The sequence below is a fragment of the Dermacentor variabilis genome, chromosome 11, assembly GCF_050947875.1.
Source record: "Dermacentor variabilis isolate Ectoservices chromosome 11, ASM5094787v1, whole genome shotgun sequence".
Classification (NCBI taxonomy): Eukaryota; Metazoa; Arthropoda; class Arachnida; order Ixodida; family Ixodidae; genus Dermacentor; species Dermacentor variabilis.
In genome coordinates this window covers 53,854,609-53,876,981 of record NC_134578.1, presented here as the reverse complement: position 1 = coordinate 53,876,981, position 22,373 = coordinate 53,854,609, and the positions used below count along the sequence as shown (strand labels likewise).

The following is a 22,373-nucleotide window of genomic DNA, read 5'->3' as shown; positions in this document are numbered from 1 at the left end:
TATAGAGGTCTCTTGGATAAGAAGCAATGCGGGATAGGATTTCTAATCCATAAGGACTTCGACGAGTTCTACAGCATTAATGAGGGGGTAGCAGTAGTCGTAATCAAACGCAATAACAAGTATAGATTAAAGGTTGTGCAAGGCTACGCTCAGAAATTCAATGATGATGATGATGAAGTAGATCAGATTTATGTAGATGTTGAATTAGCGTTGAGAAAATTGCAAACTTAGTATAGTGTAGTAATGGGCGACTTCAATGTAGAAGTAGGCTGGTGAACAAGGAGTTGGCAGTTACGGCGTCGATTCTGGGAACGCTAGAAGAGATGCTGGTAGAACTCAGGGAAAGGAATAAGCTGGAAATGATGAACACTTTCTTCAGGAAGCGTAGCAAGAGAATGTGGTCCTGGAAAAGCCCTCACGGTGAAACGAGAAATGAAATAAATTTCATACTTTCATACACTTCAACATCCTTTTAGAGAAGGATGTTGAAGTGTTAGGTAAAGTTCAGTGATCATAGGTTGATGTGGTGTAGGATTCACATCAATTTGAATAGAGAAAGAGTAAAATTGTTCAGGAAGAAACAGACCAACGTAGACGCGGTAAGCTTCAAAGCAGACCAATTCAGGCTGCTATTTGCAAACAAATATGCAGCCTTAGAACAGAGAGATGATGATGATGATGTCATAGATGTAATGAATGTAACCCTAACTAGCCTGGCCTGAGAGGCAGCAGTTGAAGTGGGATGTAAGGCACCAAGGCAGCCAGTAGGTATGCTCTCTCATGTAACAAAGGACCTGATAAAGAAACGACAAATAGTGAAAGTGTCCAACTCAAGAGATTAGATAGAATTCGCTGAAGTTAAAGAACCCCAGGTGGTCAAAATTTCCGGAGTCCTCCACTACGGCGTGCCTCATAATCAGAAAGTGGTTTTTACACGTAAAACCCCAAATATAAAAAAAAAGAATTCGCGGAACTGTCAAAAGTAATCATGAAGAAGAAAATAAGGGCTACTCGAAATTATAACGTGAGAAAGACTGAAGAAGCTGTAAAAAATGAACGTAAGCATGAAATCAGTCAGAGGGAAGCTTGGAATAGTGCAAACCAAGATGTGTACACTGAAAGATAAGCATTGTAATATCATCTGCAATCTAGAAGGTGTAGTAAAAGCGGCGGAAGAATTCTGACCAGTAGAGTACCCAGAGGGGCCACAAACCTCCATTCGAAGAATTAATGAACAGGTTGTAGAGACTCCTTCTATAACTAGCGATGAGGTTAGAAGGGCCTTCCAAGACAAACGGGAAAAAGCGGCAGGAGAAGATGGAATAACAGTCGATTTAATCAAAAATGGAGGAGACTTAATGCTTGAAAAACTGGCTGCTCTCTGTACGAACTTTCTATCGACTTCAAGGGTTCCAGAGAACTGGAAGAATGCCAACATTATATTAATTCACAAAAAGGAAGACGTTAAAGAATTGAAAATTATAGGCGCATTAGTTACTCCAGTATTATTAAAAATATTCACCAAGGTAATTTCCAATAGAATAAGGGCAACAAAGGACGTTAGTCAACTAAGGGGACAGGCTGGCTTCAGGAAGGGATACCTTACAATGGATCACATGCATGTTTTTTATCAGGTATTCGAGAAATCTCCAGAGTACAATCAGCCTCTCTGCGTGGTTTTTATAGATTAAGAAAAGGCATTTGAGTAGAGATGCCAGCAGTCATAGATGCGCCACGTAATCAAGGAGTACAGGCCGCTTACGTAAATATCTGCAGAGATTGCACAGCTGCTTTAATTCTACACATGGAAAGTAGGGAGATATCTGTAAAGAAAGGGGTCAGGCAAGGAGACGCAATCTCTCCAATGCTATTCACTGCGCGCCTGGAAGTATTCAAGATATTAAACTGGGAAGGCTTAGTAGTAGGGATCAACGGCGAATATCTCAGCACCTTTCCGTTTGCAGATGATGTCCTGTTCAGCAGCACCGGAGACCAGTTACTACAAATGATTCAGGACTTTAACAGAGAGAGAGTGTACGAGTGCCAAGCCATTTGTTTGTGTGTGGTAAGCTGACGTCGTCTTAGGAACTGTGTGACAGGTTCTGAGTACTTCTTCGAGGATTGTCGACAAAAACGTCTTGCCTCGTTCACTCGGTCACCTCCGCCACTTGTAAGACAACGGTTAGGCAGCAGGTCTTCCGTTTATTTCAGCGAGCGAGCCACCCAATGTTACTGCCACAAGTGGTGATGATGAGTATATACAGATGTGGAAGATGAAATGCATACGCAGCGCTCACAATATTGATAACCAGGAGTCATCAAAAAGAAAGTGAGAGAAACGGAGACAGTAAGTTGGGTATAAAGAATGGAGAGAAGAAAGACCGCGGAGATTTACAAGTATGAGAAGAACGAAATTAGCAAGGAAAATCTGTACGGTAACACAAAGGGCAGTGCCTTGGTATATGAGGTTCGAGCTGGTTGCCTAAATACAAAAATATACCAGGGCAAATATTCGCAACATCAGGCATGCATGGAATGCGAACGGATCCGCCCAATAAGATCCGTATGTAGCGTACATCTTCCAGAAGCGCTCGGATTTAAAGTGGATGGAATCATCGATCGGTCAGAACCCGAGATAAGCAAGAGACATTTATAGAGTATTGGTAAAAAGAAGAAACAAAAACCAGGGAAGATATTGACATGGCGGGATTCGTTGCAGCCATAAGTCGCGGTAGAAGTTAGACAGAGAAGTTTTGAGGAAGAGAGAAAAAAAGATGAAGGAGATGTATACAAAAATGCTAGAATTAAAAGCGTGTGTAGCATACCTTTTCAACTTAGGCAGGCTAGATGACTGTCACCACCACGTTTCAAAGATGATGAAAATAAATCATCGTCATCGCCGAAGAGCAAGAGAGGAGACCGGCTGCCGCCTGACGCATTTCTTAGCGTTCGCACGCAACGGCGCACCGCGCATTTGGGAGGCCACGCGCAGGCTTCGTGGCGAAGCGTTAGCTGGCGCTAAGTGTTCTCAGGGAAGCGCGAAAGATGAGCCTCCGCTACAGTACAGACCTCACACATGCTTAGAATGTGGGAATACTGAGTCAATGCTAAGCACAAAAACCGATGACAGTCCTCGTAAGATGAGTTCGGACCAATTCTTTGAAATATTACTGAGTATGTCATTGTAAAAACATCCGACACACACGACACGCCCGACACGCCCGACACACCCGACACACCGGACACACTCGGCACACCGGACGCACTCGGCACACCGGACGCACCCGACACACAATTGACACCCGACACACACACGCTCGACACACACCCATACATAAACTAAAACGTGCCTCAGATTTCAAAATGCGGCATCGCATCAGCGTCGCCTTTTTACGCAACAAAGATTTTGCTAATTTCATTCTTTCAATAGCTCACGCATAATGCATGCTTTTGTAGATCCCTACTGTCTGTTTATTTTTGTCTTATTTGTTGTGACTTTAGTAGAAATGCCTAGTGCACAGACCATTTAGAATCTAGGAACCGGGTCAATCGCGTTCGTTTGATTGTCACGCTTTTGTTCGACCGCACAAGATAGAAATGAATTTACAGGACATTTCGTGGCGAGACTACAGCGGCGCGATGATGACGAGAATGGCAATAACATTGCAGTAGCGATAAAGATGAAGGCCGCATTCTGATAACTATGATGTTTTAATAACTATGTTTTGAGGCGACAAGAACAACTACAATGGAACATCGTCGATCGCTGCAAGAAGACAATGACATTAATGGTAATGGCTGAACACCGATCACGTTGGTGACTTAGATTACAACAAAGACAACTGCAGTGAGACCACGTAAAAGACGAAGATGATAGCGTGACGACCGGAATTGCGGCAACGACGCGAACAATGTCCACACCCAAATGCCTTTTTGTAGGCGTTTCCATGGCAACGAAAGTTTGCCGTCAGCGAAACCATAACGCAGGAAGTTTGCTCACGGCACCGATGATGCGTGCGCACCTGCATAAATAAAGCGCCGTGGCATGTCGCTGTTGTTACTGTTAAACGGAACTCACTAGTACGTGCCTCGAGTTAATGCAGCAGTCTATAGCCATAACGATAATTCAAGGACCCAGAAATGCTGTTTGCTGTGATTGAATACAAATGACGAACACGACACCCTCCAATCTGGGAAATTTAATCTTTCTAGAAAATAAATTTACGAGTGTAAGATAACTTTTGTGTGTCCACTTTCTTTCCGCATACCTTGAATGCTGCGAATGTTTCTTTTTTTACTTTTTGTTGGATTTTAAGAACCAATGAAAAAAACTGCTGAAGTTTTGTTTCAGTGTAAGAATTGGCTGCAATAAAATGCTTTAAGATGCATTAGGTTCTTACATTTGTAGTGCTCTTAGCTCGTCAACAGTAATAGCACTGGCTATCGCAGCAAAGAACGTGCTTTCATATATATGCGCACGTTATCAACTTGTTATTTTACGAAATAGACACAATGCTGAGATAATTGCTGATATATGCGCACGTAAACAACCTGTTACGAAATAGACACAGTACTGAGATATTTGCTCACCCTGTCAAGATCATCACCAAATCCGAAGCAAAAAATATTGAGCGGTGTCTCATATATGCAATCAGTTTTACCATTGTTTCTTCTGCGAAAACATCGCCATTCCTTTCCAACTGCAACAACTTTTCCGCTCCCTGTAAAATTGATTTTGTTATATGCAGCTACATTGGCGTCAACGCTACTCACTTTGTCAGAAATTTTAAGCCCAGTTAAGCGGATAGAGCCAGGGGGCCTCAGTTGCCGCAGTATGTCGTTAACCTGCAAGCACAGAGAACATAACGCTAAGTGGCGGAAATATATACAAGCAACACCCTAAAATATAATGATTAGAAGCAACCCTAAAAATTCGACATACCTGTCACACTTCATACAGTGAAGGGGTAAAATAAGTTACACTAAATTGGTGCGCATGTCTCATGTCCCGGACGAATGACAACTCAACAAACGATTCCGATAAGACGTTTCGCTTGCAACCACAGAGGATTGCATGCCGGGCCAGAATGACTTTCGACAAACACCTGTGCAGGATGTGCCAGTCAGTAGACACTATAAGGCGTTAAGCCCGAACTGCCGGAAATGTCACCATGTGGGAGGTATTATCCGTTGAAAACACCGGCACTTCGCCGTGTTCATTACATTGTGAGCAAATCGCAGGACTAAGCACACAGCCATAAGTAGTCCTCAGTTTGCGACCACCTTAGAGGACAATATGACACCTTGTATATCATAATGATATGACCACCATGCAGATGATGACTGCGTGGCTATGAAGGCCTCAACCAGGATGATTTGAGCACGGCGCAATAATGGCAACCTGCTGCCGACCGCGCGATGGCAACGAAATGACGAATTCGCGAAGACGTTGAAACGAGAACAATCGTGCATCTTTGGTTTTTGCACCGCTCGATTACGTTACAACGAGCAGACAGTAATCTGAAGCTTAAGTGTCTCGCAAATTTCACGCGCTGTAGAAGTGGATTTGTGCGAAGCTTTGCTGCATCGCGAAGACCAAACGGCGCATATTGACAACAACTGCGCAGGAGATTTCGGCGGTGAATGCGCCCAAGAACCGTTAGCCCAGGCGGCGCAAAAACGTGGCATAGTGCCACCACCGATCATAGCAGTCAATTGACAGCCGGCTCACACTAAGTCGCTGCACGTGACACGTCAACCGGCTGACACACGGCGCTACCTCACATTCCTCCACCGACGTTGAATAGCACGCTTTTCATTTTCTCTTCTACTTTCTCGCCGCTAACACACTCTGGGTCGTTGCGTCGCCCACGCGCCTTACCCCGTTTCCCTTTTAGAAGAACAAGCCTTATATACTATGCTGAGGAAAGCATATGTCGCATTGAAAAAGACAAGTCCACTTGTCGAAAGGTTAGTTCCCGCTTTTACTTTGTTCTCATTTTACTAATCATTTTAACTGGCACCCATGAAGACAGGCACAACCAGTATTGTGCAGCCGCAGTGTTCGTTTCCACAATATCAAAGTGATCATTTCCTTCGCAGTTATGTGCAAGTATTAACGGTGCCTTTGATGGTATCCCTCGTGTGCGTGACTGTTTTGTTGTACCCGCCATTCAGAGTCCCCCTAGCATGCACTACTGTATACTGTTTTGGTGTCGCGTCACGTCACGCCAGCGTTATGTGACGCCTAATAGCGACGAGGGTGCTGTTACATGGCGTGTCACAGCACAATGCCGGCCCCACGTAATATTATAGTATCACCTGAGGAGCTTCAGTGCAACGCCAAACCTTGCTATTGCATTCAGTGCTTCGCAGTTTCGGTCCAATCGCCAGAAGTTTGTCTTTCACGGTTTTTAATTTGTAACCAGGACTAAGCGCCGGTCTGTCGGGCACATCGGCACCATTTCGTACTAGGCTGTCTTGCGCTGGGATTGCTGTTATGCTATCGCAACGTGTTAGATATCTGCTAAGATCTCTTGCGCTGTATATTGACGCCTTAACAAAGGGTGTAGGTACGGGAAACCACTCCATCAACACTAGAACTTCGAAGCCGGACTCTTTAATCATCTTGGAACAACCGCCAACGATTTAGGTCCGTAGTCTACGGACACAGCGTCCTGTGTTACCTGCCCGGACTTGCAGCGTTAGCTGGATGATCCCATGTTTGCATAGACTGAAGGTCACGACTTTGAGGGCTGATGCACTTCGTACGAAATTGTCAGTGAGCACGACTGATGGGACAGTGTGAGAGAGCTCATTTTACGCACTTTACAGCGACTGTTTTTAGGCCCCTTTAGAACCACATCACATCAACTTCATGGAATTCATCACTCCACTTCAACTTACTAGCAATGGCACGGCGCTCTTTGGCCATACATGACCCTTGCGCCAGTAAACAACACACAATAATTCAATGTGAGAGGGCTCAGTGATGCGATTTGCTAATTGAGCGACGTTGAAAATTGTGGTAGAGAAAGCACGAATCCGACATACGGACATGATTGGTGTTCAAGACTAACTCTACCGAAATATTTGGCTGCCCTGCAGTCCGCAACCTTCAGTTTGAGCACCGCCTGTGGACGCGCGCTCTGCAACAAGGTGAGCACTTCCCCAGCTACAGCAAATTTGTCCTGATTTTGCAGACGAATCGGTGCAACGACGCCGAATGCCGACAAGATCACCTATATCGACAGAATTTAACAAGAAGCCTTCCAGACGCTGGTGGCCTGAAATGAAGAAACCACGCTGCACTGCATCCTGGAGCCACCGCAGTTCTCCGAATTCTGGCCTGGAAGCCCCACCATTTGTCTTCTCCGACTGGTGGAGTTTTTCTGTCTGCATAGTATCACTTGGTGATCAGTTCCCCAGCTACAACGAGATCGTCATGAGTCTGCAGGTGAGTCGCTGCAACGACGCTGAAGGCCTACAAGATCACCTACATTCTTAAGAATTGCTCTTCCAGAAATTGGTGGCCTGAAATGAAGAAACCATGGTGCACTACATCCTGGAGCCATGGCAGTTCCCCGAGTTCTGGCCTGGAAGCCCTACCATTTGGCTTCTCAACTGGAGAAGCTTTTCTGTCTGCATGACAGCACTTCCCCGCAGGACAAGTATTACAGCACGGTAGCCATGCTTCCTCCTGTTCTGCATCGTGATGCTCCGTCTCCGTGACCGCAACCATACGACTCTCTTCGGGTGTTCGTTGTGAGGCCTACTTGAACCAGCAGGAGTCCATTACTCGCTCGCTAACTGAAGCCAAGATTCTACGCGTCAACGTACGCAACAACGGTTCTGCTCCCACGAGCCGCGTCAAGTGCTCCCGGAAAGTGACCAGGTTTTAGCTCTGCGGCAGCTCTGCATTTCCCGTTGATTACACTGTCATCAGCGCGCGCGGTCCTTACCTTGCAGTCTCGACGCAGAAATTTGGACGACGCTTAAGATTCGCCTTTAAGAGTGGAATGCAAGAGCATTCAAAGATCCCTGATTGCGTGTCGCACTTCCCGGCAACTGCAGCCTATGTGACTGTCATGTTCTCCTGGAAACGCAGGTGGCGAACGCTGTGCACGAAGATGAGCTTCCTGGTGTTTCGTTTTTTATGTTGTTGCAAGGAATCGAGAGGGCTGCGACGCTCCTAGTAAAACAGACCTCAAACTGCAGCTGGAAAATGCCCTCCAAGGTATTGTTCTTAGCTTTCCTAATGTCGTACGTATCCTTAAAGAAACACAAAAAAATTCCCAGCATCAAACTTTCTGAACCACTACTAGAAAATTTCTTTTCGAGCACCTCCGTTGTTTGTGATCTCCCTACTTTCCTGCCGCCAAACCTCCAATTCCCTCTTAGTAATCTTTAATGCGGACATGTTTACTTTCCCCTGCAATCCCTGAACCCATGGGCTTCAGGGAGGCCAGAGGAGCCAAGACTGAGAACTGGGTATATATCTTCATATTTATAACATTTTCCATCGTTTCGCTAGTTGTATCGAAGTCAGCTCACGCTTCTTTTTCCTTGCTGTACCTCGCTCTACAAGTACGCGTTCTAAGGCATCATGATCTCGCTTCGAACTGTAAAGAGCTTCCCCATGAGTTATCATAAATTGTCTTTCCTGATTTCGTTTTTTCCCTCTTAGGTTGTTACTCATAGCAAATTTCTTTTTCATAACCACCACCCATTAAATTGCCCCAGCCTCGCTGACTATGCATTTGATGTTCTTTGTTACCAGGTGGCTTACTATACCGGTCGCATACTTGCTGGTAAGCTTCCTAGCTCTTTTCCTCCATTGTGAGTCAATGTTTTTCCTGTAAAAATATTTGAACAGTCTCGCAAGCCTTTACATTCTTTCGTATTCCTCAGTCGCTCTTCAAAATAAGTTTTACCCTGGGCTTCCCTCACTTCAAAACTCGTCCAGGCCACATAAGCATGCACAGCTTCATTTGTAGTATTCGAATGAGCACCCAATGTGAGACGTCTGACCTTTGGTTGCCATTGATTCAGGCCCAATTGTACCCCAGACTCCAAGCAAACAACCGCCTTTCCACATGTAAGCACTGGAACAATTACACATTTCCACATACCCCAGAGCACCTCGTACCTGTTGTATCGCCACAGCGCTGTTTCTGTATGGGCGCATTTCTCTTCCCCTTAGCTATTGCTTTTGCCTGTGTTTCCATATATCCATTGCCTTTGATTATCCATACAGCAAGGTATTTGTATCATTTTACCCGAGGTATTTCCCGGCACTGTATTGACATTGTCTGTTTACTGTCTTCATTGAATACAATAAAAGCTGATTTCTAACGCAAAATTTTGCTTGTTAGCAAGCAACACAATGTCTTCCGCATAAAAGAAACCTGGAAGCTGCTGCTCTACTATTGTGCCTGCGTGTATGTATGAGAAATTAAACCTGATTTTGATTCCTTCCAGTATCCTTGCCATCCGTACCACGTACGTCATAAACAGCAGCGGAAATAACGGGCACACTTGTCTCAGTCGCTTGGTGATATCTACTTTCCCCTCGCTCCTCATCCGTCCCCGTTCAACGCAACCAGTATTGTAAATCTGGCTCTAAAGTTGTTTCAGTTCGTTTCATCTTACGTAATTGCAACAGAACTGCAAGTGCGTCTGCCATGAAAACCTACCTTGCACTTAACACACTTTCTCCTCGTAAAATTGCTCGTTTAGCCCTTTTTCATAAATTGTACCATCATTCACTACTCCGCAACGATATCATTTTTCAGCCAAAATACGTATCGCCTCGAATCGATCACCCTTCTAAAGTTGGTCTTGAATCATGTCACACTAAAACTACTGCAGTCACTTTTTCTGCGGTCCATCCACGGAATGGAACCTACTTCCTGGTAAAGTCGTATCCATTTACGATAACCGAAGGTTTCGAGCAGTTCTAGCTAATATTGTGTAATTGAAGCATTTTTTGTTCTTGTTGTTTACTGTATGGATGTAACCTAAGTACTTTTGTATTTACCGCGTCACTATCTTAGTTTGCTACCAATTTATCATGACGTTGTTAACCCTAGCTAAAACTGTATAATCAGAAGCCTTTGTACTTAAACGTTCTAACTGCTTATATTTGTTTCTTTTATTTGCAGTAACACACTCCCCTCTTTAATGCCTTTGGTCTTGAGGGTAATAAATGAATAAATAAATAAATAAGTAAATAAATAAATAAATAAATAAATAATAAATAAATAAATTTTGTTTTTCCACCACAGCTCAAGTTTTTTGGAGACACCTCCTACACGTGAAGGGAAGCCTGTGATGACCCATTCTTGACCGTATTCCATCTGTGGACCTCTCTTTCCTTTCGGTAAAATTTTTTTCCCGTTGCCCCAACTGAACCCCATGCAAATGCCAGTGACGTCGGTCTTACAGTGGTCCTGCCACAACGAGAACATGGTCCTAATGAATATATCATTGCATCTGCCAGCTGCACACTCACCAAGACCGAGTTAAACTGCTCTGCTACAGAAAAGGAATGTTTAGCCGTTCTCGGGGGCCTTCCCTTATTTCTACCTCAATGACAAAAAAGGGATCAACTGCGAGGGCATCACGACCACGAGTACATGCTTAGTTGGCCAACATATAAGCAACTTTGGCCGCTGGGTCAGCGTAGGAGGCGCAGCGACGACCACACAACGACAGTCACATTACAAGGCTAGAACGAGGAAGACGGAGTGACCACGGCAGCATTATGACCAAGAGCAGCTGCAGTCGCCCAAGCTTATAATATTGAATCGGTGTAAGCGGCTATTATACACACATGCACATACCCAATATATATATATATATATATATATATATATATATATATATATATATAATATGCTCACAATTGCTGGAGTGGGCAAACAGTGGCATTCGCATTAAAAAAATGAGCTAAGCGTCGATGCGGAACGAGATAAGGTTGACGTAATTGCACGTAATCGGTAGACGCAGTTAACTGTATCAATAAGTAAAATGTTCTTTGTACTTACATTTCTTGTAAAGTCTTCAACATGATTCTTGACCGCTTTGTCACTCTTGAGGCGTGTCTTGAGTGTTTCGTCAACAATGACATACAGGCCTACCTTGAAATTAGGTAGTGTGTCTGTCCGTTTGAGCAGGGCTATGGAAAACACAATTAGGAAAGAAGAATCGGTATTTTACTCGCATTGACAACGCTTAGAATGCGCAACAGTTCATATCACAATGAAGAAGCCTACTCCCTTAAGACTAAAACCAGTCCGCGATTAGTCGGTCACAATTATCGTATGACCTCACAGCTCTTACGGCACTGCGGGAGGCGTCGCGAATAGGTGACCGCCCTAGACAAGGTTTGTTTAGGCCGGCTAGCCATGGTAAGTGGAGTCTCGGCACCGGCCGACACCATGGTCGCTTAGGTCGAGCGCGCTAGCGTGTTTTATTCTCGCGCTACCTGCATGAGAGGCCATCTTCTCCTTCTTTGGAGGCGATAGTCGCGCCGCTACAAGGCCCCCTCCTAGTGCGAAGCGTGATCAGATCATCATCATCATCATCATCATCATCATCATCATCATCATCATCATCATCAGCCTGGCTACTACGCCCACTGCAGGGCGAAGGCCTCTCCTATACTTCTCCAACTACCCCGGTCATGTACTAATTGTGGCCATGTTGTCGCGGCAAACTTCTTAATATCATCCGCCCACCTAACTTTCTGCCGCCCCTTGCTACGATTCCCTTGTCTTGGGATCCAATCCGTCGCCCTTAATGACCATCGGTTATCTTGCTTCTTCATTACATGTCCTGCCCATGCCCCCCATTTCGTTTTCTTGATTTCAACTAAGATGTCATTAACTCGCGTTTGTTCCCTCACCTAATCTGCCCTTTTCTTGTCCCTTAACGTTATACACATCATTCTTCTTTCCATAGCTGGTTGCGTCGTCCTCAATTTAAGCAGAACCCTTTTCTTAAGCCTCCAGGTTTCTGCCCCGTGCGTGAGTACTGGTAAGACACAGCTGTTATACACTTTTCTCTTGAGGGATAATGGCAACCCACCCGCCGTGGTTGCTCAGTGGCTATGGTGTTGGGCTGCTGAGCACGAGGTCGCGGGATCGAATCCCGGCCACGGCGGCCGCATTTCGATGGGGGCGAAATGCGAAAACACCCGTGTGCTAAGATTTAGGTGCACGTTAAAGAACCCCAGGTGGTCAAAATTTCCGGAGTCTTCCACTACGGCGTGCCTCATAATCAGAAAGTGGTTTTGGCACGTAAAACCCTAAATATTATTATTATTATTATAATGGCAACCTGGTTGTCCATTATCTGAGAATGCCTGCCAAACGCAGCCCAGCCCATTCTTATTCTTTTGATTATTTCAGTCTCATGATCCGGATCAGCAGTCACTACCTGCCCTGAGTAGATGTATACCCTTACCACTTCCAGTGCCTCGCTACCTATCGCAAACTGCTGTTCTCTTCCGAGACTGTTAACCATTGCTTTAGTTTTCTGCAGATCAATTTTTAGACCCACGCTTCTGCTTTGCGTCTCCAGGTCAGTGAGCATGCATTGCAATTGGTGCCCTGAGTTACTAAGCAAGGCAATATCATCAGCGAATTGCAAGTTACTAGGGTATTCTTCATTGACTCTTATCCCGAACTCTTCCCAATCCAGGTCTCTGAATACCTCCTGTAAACACACTGTGAATAGCATTGGAGAGATCGTATCTCCCTGCTTGACGCCCTTTTTATTGGGATTTTATTGCTTTCTTCGGTAACCCATGAGCTTGACAAGCAAGCTATTTCCTTCAGTGCGCATGTGCGCACTCTATCACACCTTCCCTCTTCCGTTGCCTTTGGTTTATATTTCCGAGCGTGAATAAACCCGGCGTTCTTCGGCTGGCACGACTTTCTCGTTCACTACGGGAGGACCGTTGCCTCTGCCGTCAAGCATCGTAACACTTTCTTTATGGAGGACTACGGTGGCTCTGGAGCCGCTATAATTATCTTTCAGTACTTTTACATACGGCTCGTCTACACCCAGGTTCCGCAATGCCTGCATGACTGCTGAGGTTTCGACTTAATCAAACCCTATCTCGTAATCAATGAAAGTAATATATAAGGGTCGGTTATATTACGGACATTTCTCTGTCACATGGTTGATAGTGTGAATATGGTTTATTGTTGTGTAGCCTTTGTGAAATCAAGACTGATCCTTTGGTTTACAGAAGTCTAAGGTGTTCCTGATTCTATTTGCGATTAGCTTTTTAGATTAGTCTATTTTCTTTCTTATTTATTTTGAATTCCTTTACCAGCGTCTCAGGAGGTGAACCAGAAGTGTTGTGCAAGAAACGAGAATGTCACTCGACGCTCATACCACTAAAGAAACGTTGCGGCCTGCTGTATCAGGCAGGCTGCAATGAGAGCGAACGTGGCAGCTGTAGCTGCATTCGCGGCTCTTGGCTGACCCGAACGGCGCTATCTGTCGAGGATGAGACGCGTCGGCTTCCGCGGACGACAGAGTTCCAAGCAGTTCCAAGCGGGTACCTGGCGCTTTTTTTATGCCAACCTCATACAACAGTCCTCGACTGGTGGCGCCGCATCGGATGACGCCATTTTCGATGCGGCAAAGCGTACGCTTTACTAACCTCGTCGAGCCGAGTTTCGCCGTCGCCGCACATTTGACCTTCATTCAACCGTAGCTGCGCCGTAGCCTTGGCAACGCATCACGTAACTCGCCGCGCCGAGCTCCTGCGCCGCCGCGTGCGCCAGCCGTTGTGGGCTTAGCGCATGCGTTCTCTGCAGCCGGGTCGCCGCCTGACCACGTGACTCGCCTCGCCACGCGCCTAGCTAAGAGGAGTGCCGCGCTCGCCTCGTCTGTGTGAGCTTGGCCATGGGTGAGAGCGAGGCCGGGCCGTCTTCTCTGAGCGTTGCACGGGTGCGGGAGGCCTTGAGCCGTTGTCTCCAAGTGGCGTCTGACCACCCCGCGGTTATCGCCCGGCGAGCTGTTCCACTGGAGAGGGTCCGGAATGCAACGGGCTTCGCACCGTCGAGATCCGTGTAGCGACCAAGCTCACGCCCTGCCCGTTTGTGCTTAGACGCTGCGCATGTCCGCGGCATTTGTTTGCATGTCTAGCACTTACGCTTTCCCTGTGGCACAACAGGCATCGCACCGTCGAACGATGTGTGTCTACCCAAGCCTAATCACAGTCGTGTGTAGCCACCAACCTAGGCACAGCCGTCATACCTGTATTATAACAATGTTTGTATACTTATGTGTAATAATTATAACTAAAACGAAGGTTAACCAAGTGAAACCAAGAATTAAACAGGCTAAACCAAGTTTTCGCTTTGCATATCCAGGGTTAGCTAAGCTAAGCCGCAGCCAACTTTTTTTATCGAGCGGCGATGCTTGTACAGTGGATAGCGGATATTGAATAACTCGCGTTTGTCTCCCATTGGCCAGGATAGAAACTTCTTTATACAGAATTAGCATTAAGATTAAAAATATATAGGCATAGTACTATTGTTAGCATGTCCTGTTGAATTTAGATTGTAATAAATAAATAAATAAATAAATAAATAAATAAACCAACATACTTCGGTGTGCTATCTCAGATTTTGGCAAGCCGCTGAATATTGCAGCTTTGTTACGGATAGCTTCGTGCAGCATAGTGAAGCCTACCCAACGTAATGCAACTTTATCACTACAACTTAGAATGTGGCCGATATGCTAGTTTTTGGAAAATCTATTGGAGGACGCCGAAAGGTTTACGTGGGATCACAAGAAGCAAAACTTTAGACAGTATATCCGAATGGGGGCTCCACAAGTGCCAGGTAAATAAAGACAGACTATAGACCCTGTGGAAACAGCATGGCCGTATCGAAAAAAGAAATATCGTAATTTTTATTTGAAGTTATGTAGTTTAATTTTGCTGAACTGACAAAGAAAAAGGAGGGCATTAAAATGCCTTGACATTCTTCATTGCTATTCATGGATCCACCAAAAACTGCTTTGGTAAAACACAAGAAAGACAATGTCACTACTGTCACTGAATTGCTGAAGAGACGATCGTCTGAAAACAATGTTTTGGCCATATTTACCAGCAAGCGACTCGCAGAGTAGGTGAATGAAAATGACTTAACGCTGCAATTTTCAGCTCCATACCACTCGGAGGCGAATCCATTGGCAGAACGAGTACTTTGGTGCATAAAGCATTTCATCGCTATTTAGCCCGATTAGAAGAGGGGGTGGGAGTGCGCCCTTGAAGCACCAGCCGCATATCATAACTCACACAAAATGGTACTAGGGTGCTGCCCCCCTCTCCTCTATATATAGCCTTCGGAATAGGCACAAGGCTCCCAGTTTACATTACCTTGGGTCCTGCAAGCAACATCCCAAGCCAACTCAGCCGAACCACGCAAAAATTACCACCCAACGGTGAATAATGTGTTTCAAGTGACACCAAAATCGTCCTCTTGGTGCTGAGCCAGGAGCACTGGAGATATTTCAGAATGGCATGCAGGAATCGACAGCACCTTTCTTGGATACATTCACGGAAGTCAACTTTGCAACAACGAATTGTTAATCCTGTTCACTACAAAGGAGCTTTGAGAACAGTTGACGATTTCAGGGAATGTTCTTCAGTGCCAACCTAGGTGGGATGACTGTAGAAACGGCGAGTATGTAAAGACCTTCGGTATGACATGACGAAAGGGGAACGGAGAAGGAAGAAAAGTAGAAAGGCGAGGGCTGCCAGAACGCAATCTAGGCTTCATACAATTGAGACCATTTGGATGGGTGAAAACATTGGAAAAAGGAACGAATATATACAAAGGCATGATAAACATTTGTCTTCCCTTAATCGCTACTTTGCACTGCTTTTGGGCTGTTATTTAATTCGTCTCTCTACGCGGGTAAATTGATTCATGAAGTGGTAGTTTAGCTAGTACTGAAACCTTTGTAGTACTCCGCTGATTAAGATACATGGGCCATTCTATGCACAGCTCTTTGCTTGAGCTGATCACCTTGGACGGAAATGATGAGCATTTGCATTGATATGCAGCACACGAACTAATTGGCGTATTTTCTCAATACAGAGAAACCAAACCACACAGAAAACCGCACGATTTACAAATTCGTTTCGCTCATGTTCACGGCGTACTCTGCAAGCACTTCTCACAAGTCACATTAGCCCCCTCGCCACCAAGATTGGCATTGATTCTGCCCCAGTTGAGCTTAAGATGAAGTTTTAGCTCGGGTGTTCCTATCTAAATACATGTAAAATGAGAATTAGTTTTTCTCGGCAACCACTGCACCAAGTTTGGCGAGGTTTGTGGAATTGGGAAGAAAAACTTAAAATCTAGTTACTGTTGGTTTCGAATTTTTGATTTAGGTCGTCATTTGTTATTGAAACTTGGCAAAAATGAAATTTTCAGGAAACGAAACTGTTAGGTTTACAACTCTGTAACTTAGTAATGAAAAACGGTGCCACAATTCAGTGAATTGCATCTAATAGTACATCTAAAGCAGACGAAATTGATATGTTACAAATGAATATCAAAAAATTTAGTAATATATAAATACAGCTTTTGCAGCACCCTTGTGCAAAACGTAACAAATTGACGTAAGATATAAAATGACTTATCGAATTTGTCCGCTTTCGATGATCTAACGGTTGCCGTTTACAGAACCGCGATATGTTTTTGATGCAGAGCTATTTGTAAGCTTCGTGCTTGTATTTTTTTCGAACTTCCCAATTTTTGAAAAACCATGAAGCAAAATTTAGGCCCTTAATCGAAATTCCGCTTGCAACAATCACTAGAATTTAACTTTTTCTCTTAAATGCAGCAAATTGCACTTGGATCGGTCTAGCGATTATCTGAGAAAAACGTTTTTGCGTTTTACGTGTATTTGAATAGGCCGCGTCGTAGATGGGCCCGAGCTAAAGCTTCCCCTTATGAAAGTCGTATAATATGACGTTGTAAATACTAAGATTTCAAGCAGGTCATCTTGCTCGCCTCAGGTGGCTATGGAGATTATTGCAATAGTTCCGCATGGGTATGTACCATGATGTCCAAATTTTCTTAAAAAACAAACAAATAAAGGCGTATGACTGCGAACTGTAATTACGCATTGAATGCCTTGCGGGTTTTCTGACTCAGAGGCGCAGTACCTGTAGTCCTGTGTGCATATCTATGATGTCTTTAAATCTGTCAAGCGACAAATTGGCTTTTTTCAAAATAGTGTTTGCTAGACCTGCTGCCTCGTGACTGTTGACTCATGGTAAGGTAACTTCGACGCCGCTGCGTTACACTAGTGGCAAGAAGCTTGCGTTATTTAAGATAATAAGTACGGTACGTTTTCCGAGCTAAAGTATTTTGTGTTGACTGCTTAAACGTATGACAGGCTACTAACAATACTCACCATTACTTCCTGGATTCTGTGATTTTTGACTGGCTGAACAAAACGCTGGAAAAGTTCAGGGAATCGTGCATTTGGAATAACCAAGCGTGATTTAAAAAGCGACTATTGTGCTTTGATTCATTACACAGGTAGCAGTTTTATCTTTCTGTTTAAACACGTATGTGTTTTTCAGTGGCCGAGTATAACAGCTTCCTTATGTTAGATAAGGTGATAATAGGATTATAAACAACTCCTGTCTGAACTGCTTGTGGGGGCGGGGACTTACGTCAGGCAGGCACGGCGTTTTTATTCTCCCCTTCCCCTTCAGCTTTTGTGTAACTGAACTGCTCAATCCACGAATCAATCAATTAATAAAACGTACCGAGTGACTCATGGGCCCCAAAGCGATACATGACGCTGTGCTTTTAACGTTTGCTGTCTTTAGCAACCGTGTGCCTTCTGCGTTCAATTGTTTCAAGGGAAACAGTTTGCCTTGACTGACTTTTTCAAAAAAGAAGTCGCTGTTAAATGACGTGATGGGTGAAGATCAACGCTTCGCTCCGCTTCCTTCACAAGTGCTGCTAAAAAATTCTGCGGCACGATATGAGAATGAAAATATTTGTTTTCTTGTGCAACAGTGATCGTAAATTCAATTACAAAAGAGTTCTCCTCTGCTTATCTCAATACACATTTATTAGCTCCTTTCCTTCCTCTGGATCGCGCTGGAGGGCGCACGGCGGGCGTGCTGTTGACGACGAGTGGCATGTTTTCGCGCTTTCCCGAGAGGTGTCAACAAGTTGTTGGGATTGGGAAACGTCTTAGAGCGTCTTCTCTAAGCATTTAAGCTTCGATATAACCGAAATATCGAACGGCGACGGGCGTTGAGGCGCTCCCGTAGTTCTGCCCACGATGAAAATAGGAGGCGAGTCGAGCCTGAACATTATCGATGCGAAACGCAAAATGTAACGCGTCATTATTGTATGTCTAGCCTTGAACTCTATAAAGGTATCACTGAGGCGACAACAATCAGCGGTGTCTCCATGTGTCATGCGGTGTACCGCACCCGCGTACATCCCAATCCAGATAACTGCGAAGCTCCGTGGAAACACGTTTTGACAGCTCTCGTGCTCCTGAAATTTTCGCGGTACAATTTTATGAACATTATTTATGTGGCACCCGGGCATCAAGCTTCACAAAATCAAAAACTGTAAAACACTCGATCAAAAGCACTGTTAACCCGGATGAAATGAACTTATGACAGTGGCCGCGAATAGGCCACAATGAACCAGACTCACGGGACGCGTCGAAAGATTATGTGCGCTCTGAGGTCTCAAATGGTGCCTGGGCTTGCAAGGACACCTCGCATACTCCAGAGAGCTAAAAAATGAGCTACTCTTTGCAACAGCTACATAATTATCTGCGGTAACGCAGCGCGCGATCAGCGGCGTTAACAGCTTGCCGGCGAGATTCGGAAGCATGGGAGATCCCATGTGAACTATTGCCGGCCGGACCCGCCGTGGTTGCTCAGTGGCTATGGTGTTGGGCTGCTGAGCACGAGGTCGCGGGATCGAATCCCGGCCACGGCGGCCGCATTTCGATGGGGGCGAAATGCGAAAACACCCGTGTGCTTAGATTTAGGTGCACGTTAAAGAACCCCAGGTGGTCAAAATTTCCGGAGTCCCCCACTACGGCGTGCCTCATAATCAGAAAGTGGTTTTGGCACGTAAAACCCCGAATATTATTCTTATTGCCGGCCGGCACACGGTAGGCGTGGCTTCGGTCACAAAATGGAAAAGAACACACCTTCATCTCTTAGTCGGCATGTACTGTTTTCATAAGACGTCCGCGGTCAACCTCCACCACAACGTTGGTTGCCAAGCATGATAATCTCAGAACACGTTTGAACAGAAAGATTAATGTGCGTGCATAAAGAAATAGTTAACTTCATCCATTCGCAATAGTTGACCGACTCGAATACGCACCTTTCCTTCATATCCCAGTTTGATTATGGCTGCTGAGTTTCGAGTTTGTCGACGAGTACTAAATGGGAACAAAGCCCTCCGAACATACACGCGATGGCATGAAGTTCTTTCTGTTTATAATATTCACTGTACAAGGCGCACGCTTTGCTATCGCAGCAGCGGTGTCCACGAACTAGCCGCAGCTGACAATGCACTTCACGCTTGCTTCCCAAAGTTATTTTTGCAGTCGAATACAGATTAGTGGTAGCCCGTCAACCTTGAGTCTTCTGACATCGCCGAAATCCCACACAGAATGCGTTAGAATCGCACTAAGTGGCAATTAAACCACTACCTTTCCAAGCTGCCGCTGGGAGAAAACGGAATCCCGCACATATCAATGCGACGAGGCGAGCGGTGCGGCGCACTGGTTCGAGGTTACGTTCTTCCTCGCCAATAAAACGGTCTACAGACAACCAGGTTGAAGATACAAGACAAATTAGGCAAGCACAAAATAAAGCAAAGCAGGAAAAGATTAAATTGATAGCTCAGGAGTACATAGGAGTTACCGAGAATGACGCTCCAACGAAGCAGCCTCACAAGAGCCTTCTCCATCTTGGACAATCTCTTAAACAGATAAGTGGTTCTGGACCCGCACTCTGACGCAGGTATTTCGTTTTTGTAGGCAAAGCGTGTGCGATAAATCCAACGCAGAGAACAACTTCGCCGACGATTATCGGATAAGAGCAACGCAGCTGTGGCTATATATTTAAAATACACTTAATTGAAATGCGTGTGACGCATCGTACATACTTTTCTAAATAAAAATCGAATATAGCAGCTTTCCAAGCTAATGACATGACATCTTTGAAGCATGATATTGATTGATTATGCAAAAGTAGGACCTTTCTCGGTACGAGAAATGCCACATCAAATGTTTAAAAATGGCCGAGAATTTATTTTGTGTGCGGACAGAGAAAGTCGATGCAAAGAAGTTGGTGCTACGACATGTGACCTACGAGTCGTAAAGAGCTTTCGCAAGAAGCCGATGTGATATCGAGAAGTTCAGGCCGGTACAGCGGAGACTAGCAATGACCAAATAGCGCAAACCAGGCAAATGAAACACGGCGGCCAGCTGCGCGGTGCAGCAGAGTCGCTAATGAGGTGATGTAGTGTCATTGTAGAGCAGAGCGCCAGATAATAGTGATGTTTTCTAGGTGTAGGTGCCGGAAACCCAAAAGAAGTGCGAGAATTTGTCACTGCTCAAGAAAGGAATCGAGGAAACACATGCGGCTGTCCCATTGCAGGGACCAGAGAAAAGCATGGTATCCTGTCGTGCTAACACGTGCTGCGGCAAGCAATCTCTGCACGCGGAATGAAGCCATGAGAGTCAACTTGTCTGTTGCATTTTTCGTCCACCTTGACTGATGACGTATACGTGCGGTTTATTTAAAAGAACTTCAGTTTGCACACTCCAAGCCACAGCAGAACGTGAACACAATAATGACAGTGCTAAATGGTTGGGTGCATGGAGCATTTGTGTCGTGGCACGCATTCGGCGCTTTTTTTTTGCTGGACCAACAAAATTTGCACAGTGCATTGCAATACCAAGATATTGGCCTTGAGCTAATACGAATAGCAAATAAATAATCCTTTAAAAATTAAGGTACTCTTAAGAAGCAGTTTCTTGGTACTTTCCTTCTTTATAATGTCGTTAACATATTTCTGGACCGCTGCGTGGTTATTGTGGAGGCGGTTCTTGAGTTCTCGACCGACAGTTACAAGTTTATTGTGAAACTGTGGCAATGCGTCCATCCCTGCCAATGGGGTGAATAACAAAACAGATTAATTAACAAGGCTTTCTACGGACACAAGTAGCTCTTGACGTCTGCAAAGTTGATCTGTTGTTGAAACAAGCCTATTACATCTTCCAGTGCGTAAGGAAAATCAAGATGGGAAGAAACAAAAGGACTACAGAAGCAGCAGAGCGCTGGAGCATGTCAGCGCTTGACTTTTTTGTCGTCCTTTTGATTCTACACTTTTCATTTACGCATTAGAACAAGCCCTTGTCTAAATTCCAACTAGCCTCACTCTCCGCCTTAGAAACATGTCTATTTCTTCTCCAAGAATAAGGTGCTGAGCAGTCAGCCATGATTGTTCTGTGACGTCACTGCTCCGGTGTTGGAAGGCAAGATACCAAGTTAAGTTAACATGAAGGAGTTCTGCTTCTGCGAAAACAGCTGGGGAGCGGTTTTATTTTCTATTCGACAAAATAAAATAGACTTCAGAAGTCTGAACTAGGGAGTGCTTTCCATGTAGGGGCACAAATTTTAAAACACTACATGCATTACGAGGTAGGTACGGTTTAACGAGCAAAAACGCGGCAAGGTTTTAATGCAAGAAAAGCTTGGGTATTTGGTCTGCTACACGTGAAGTGAGAATTATAGTTGACACACTGGCGATATCTTGTTACATTGAGGGTCTGAAAACAGCGGGGAGAAATATTAATCCATCGACGGAAACCTAATACTGCAACAGGCACGGCGTGGCGACATCTCGGTCACACACTAGGGCACGGAGTAGTAGACGCCAACGTGACAGCCATGTGGCATAAAAACCCGGGCCTTACGATGTATGTGAAGAGTCAAGCTACGGCGCCGACGAATAAATACGTGCAGCTGTAAAGCCACTGTTAACGCGCAGGCCACAAAAGCCAAACCGGCTTCTTGCTTGATTCACACGCCTATTTCTGACTTTAAAGAGGATTCTCAATCAGTATATAGACCATATTAATGAAAAGTAAGAGCGATTTCTCGCGATAAATTGATTCAATCGCTAGTCTGAAACTTTTCGAACGAATAGTAACGCAGCACCTACGCAAGCCAATCCACTCAAAACTCGTGCAGGCTAATGTCATAGCTGGGGGGCTCTTCTGCAAGCGTCCACCAAGTTGACATGTCCATTTCACCTGCTGCTGAA

At 45.0% G+C, this 22,373-nt stretch overlaps 1 protein-coding gene across 2 annotated transcripts in view; it reads right to left on the bottom strand.

Moving 5' to 3' along the window:
* LOC142563804 (venom metalloproteinase antarease-like TserMP_B) overlaps window positions 1-20,110 on the bottom strand; it is a 63,448-nt gene extending 43,338 nt beyond the window's left edge. Inside the window, exons 1-5 of one of the 2 annotated variants that reach the window (XM_075674423.1) lie at window positions 19,964-20,110; window positions 17,458-17,502; window positions 11,049-11,179; window positions 4,774-4,845; window positions 4,591-4,721 (exon numbers count right to left, since the gene is read on the bottom strand). In XM_075674423.1, the coding sequence (XP_075530538.1) occupies window positions 4,591-4,721; window positions 4,774-4,845; window positions 11,049-11,179; window positions 17,458-17,502; window positions 19,964-20,009 (425 nt within the window). In that variant the 5' untranslated portion in view covers window positions 20,010-20,110. The remainder of the gene's footprint in view (window positions 1-4,590; window positions 4,722-4,773; window positions 4,846-11,048; window positions 11,180-17,457; window positions 17,503-19,963) is intronic. The other variant, XM_075674424.1, reaches the window with a different exon arrangement.
* Window positions 20,111-22,373: the final 2,263 nt, after the last annotated feature.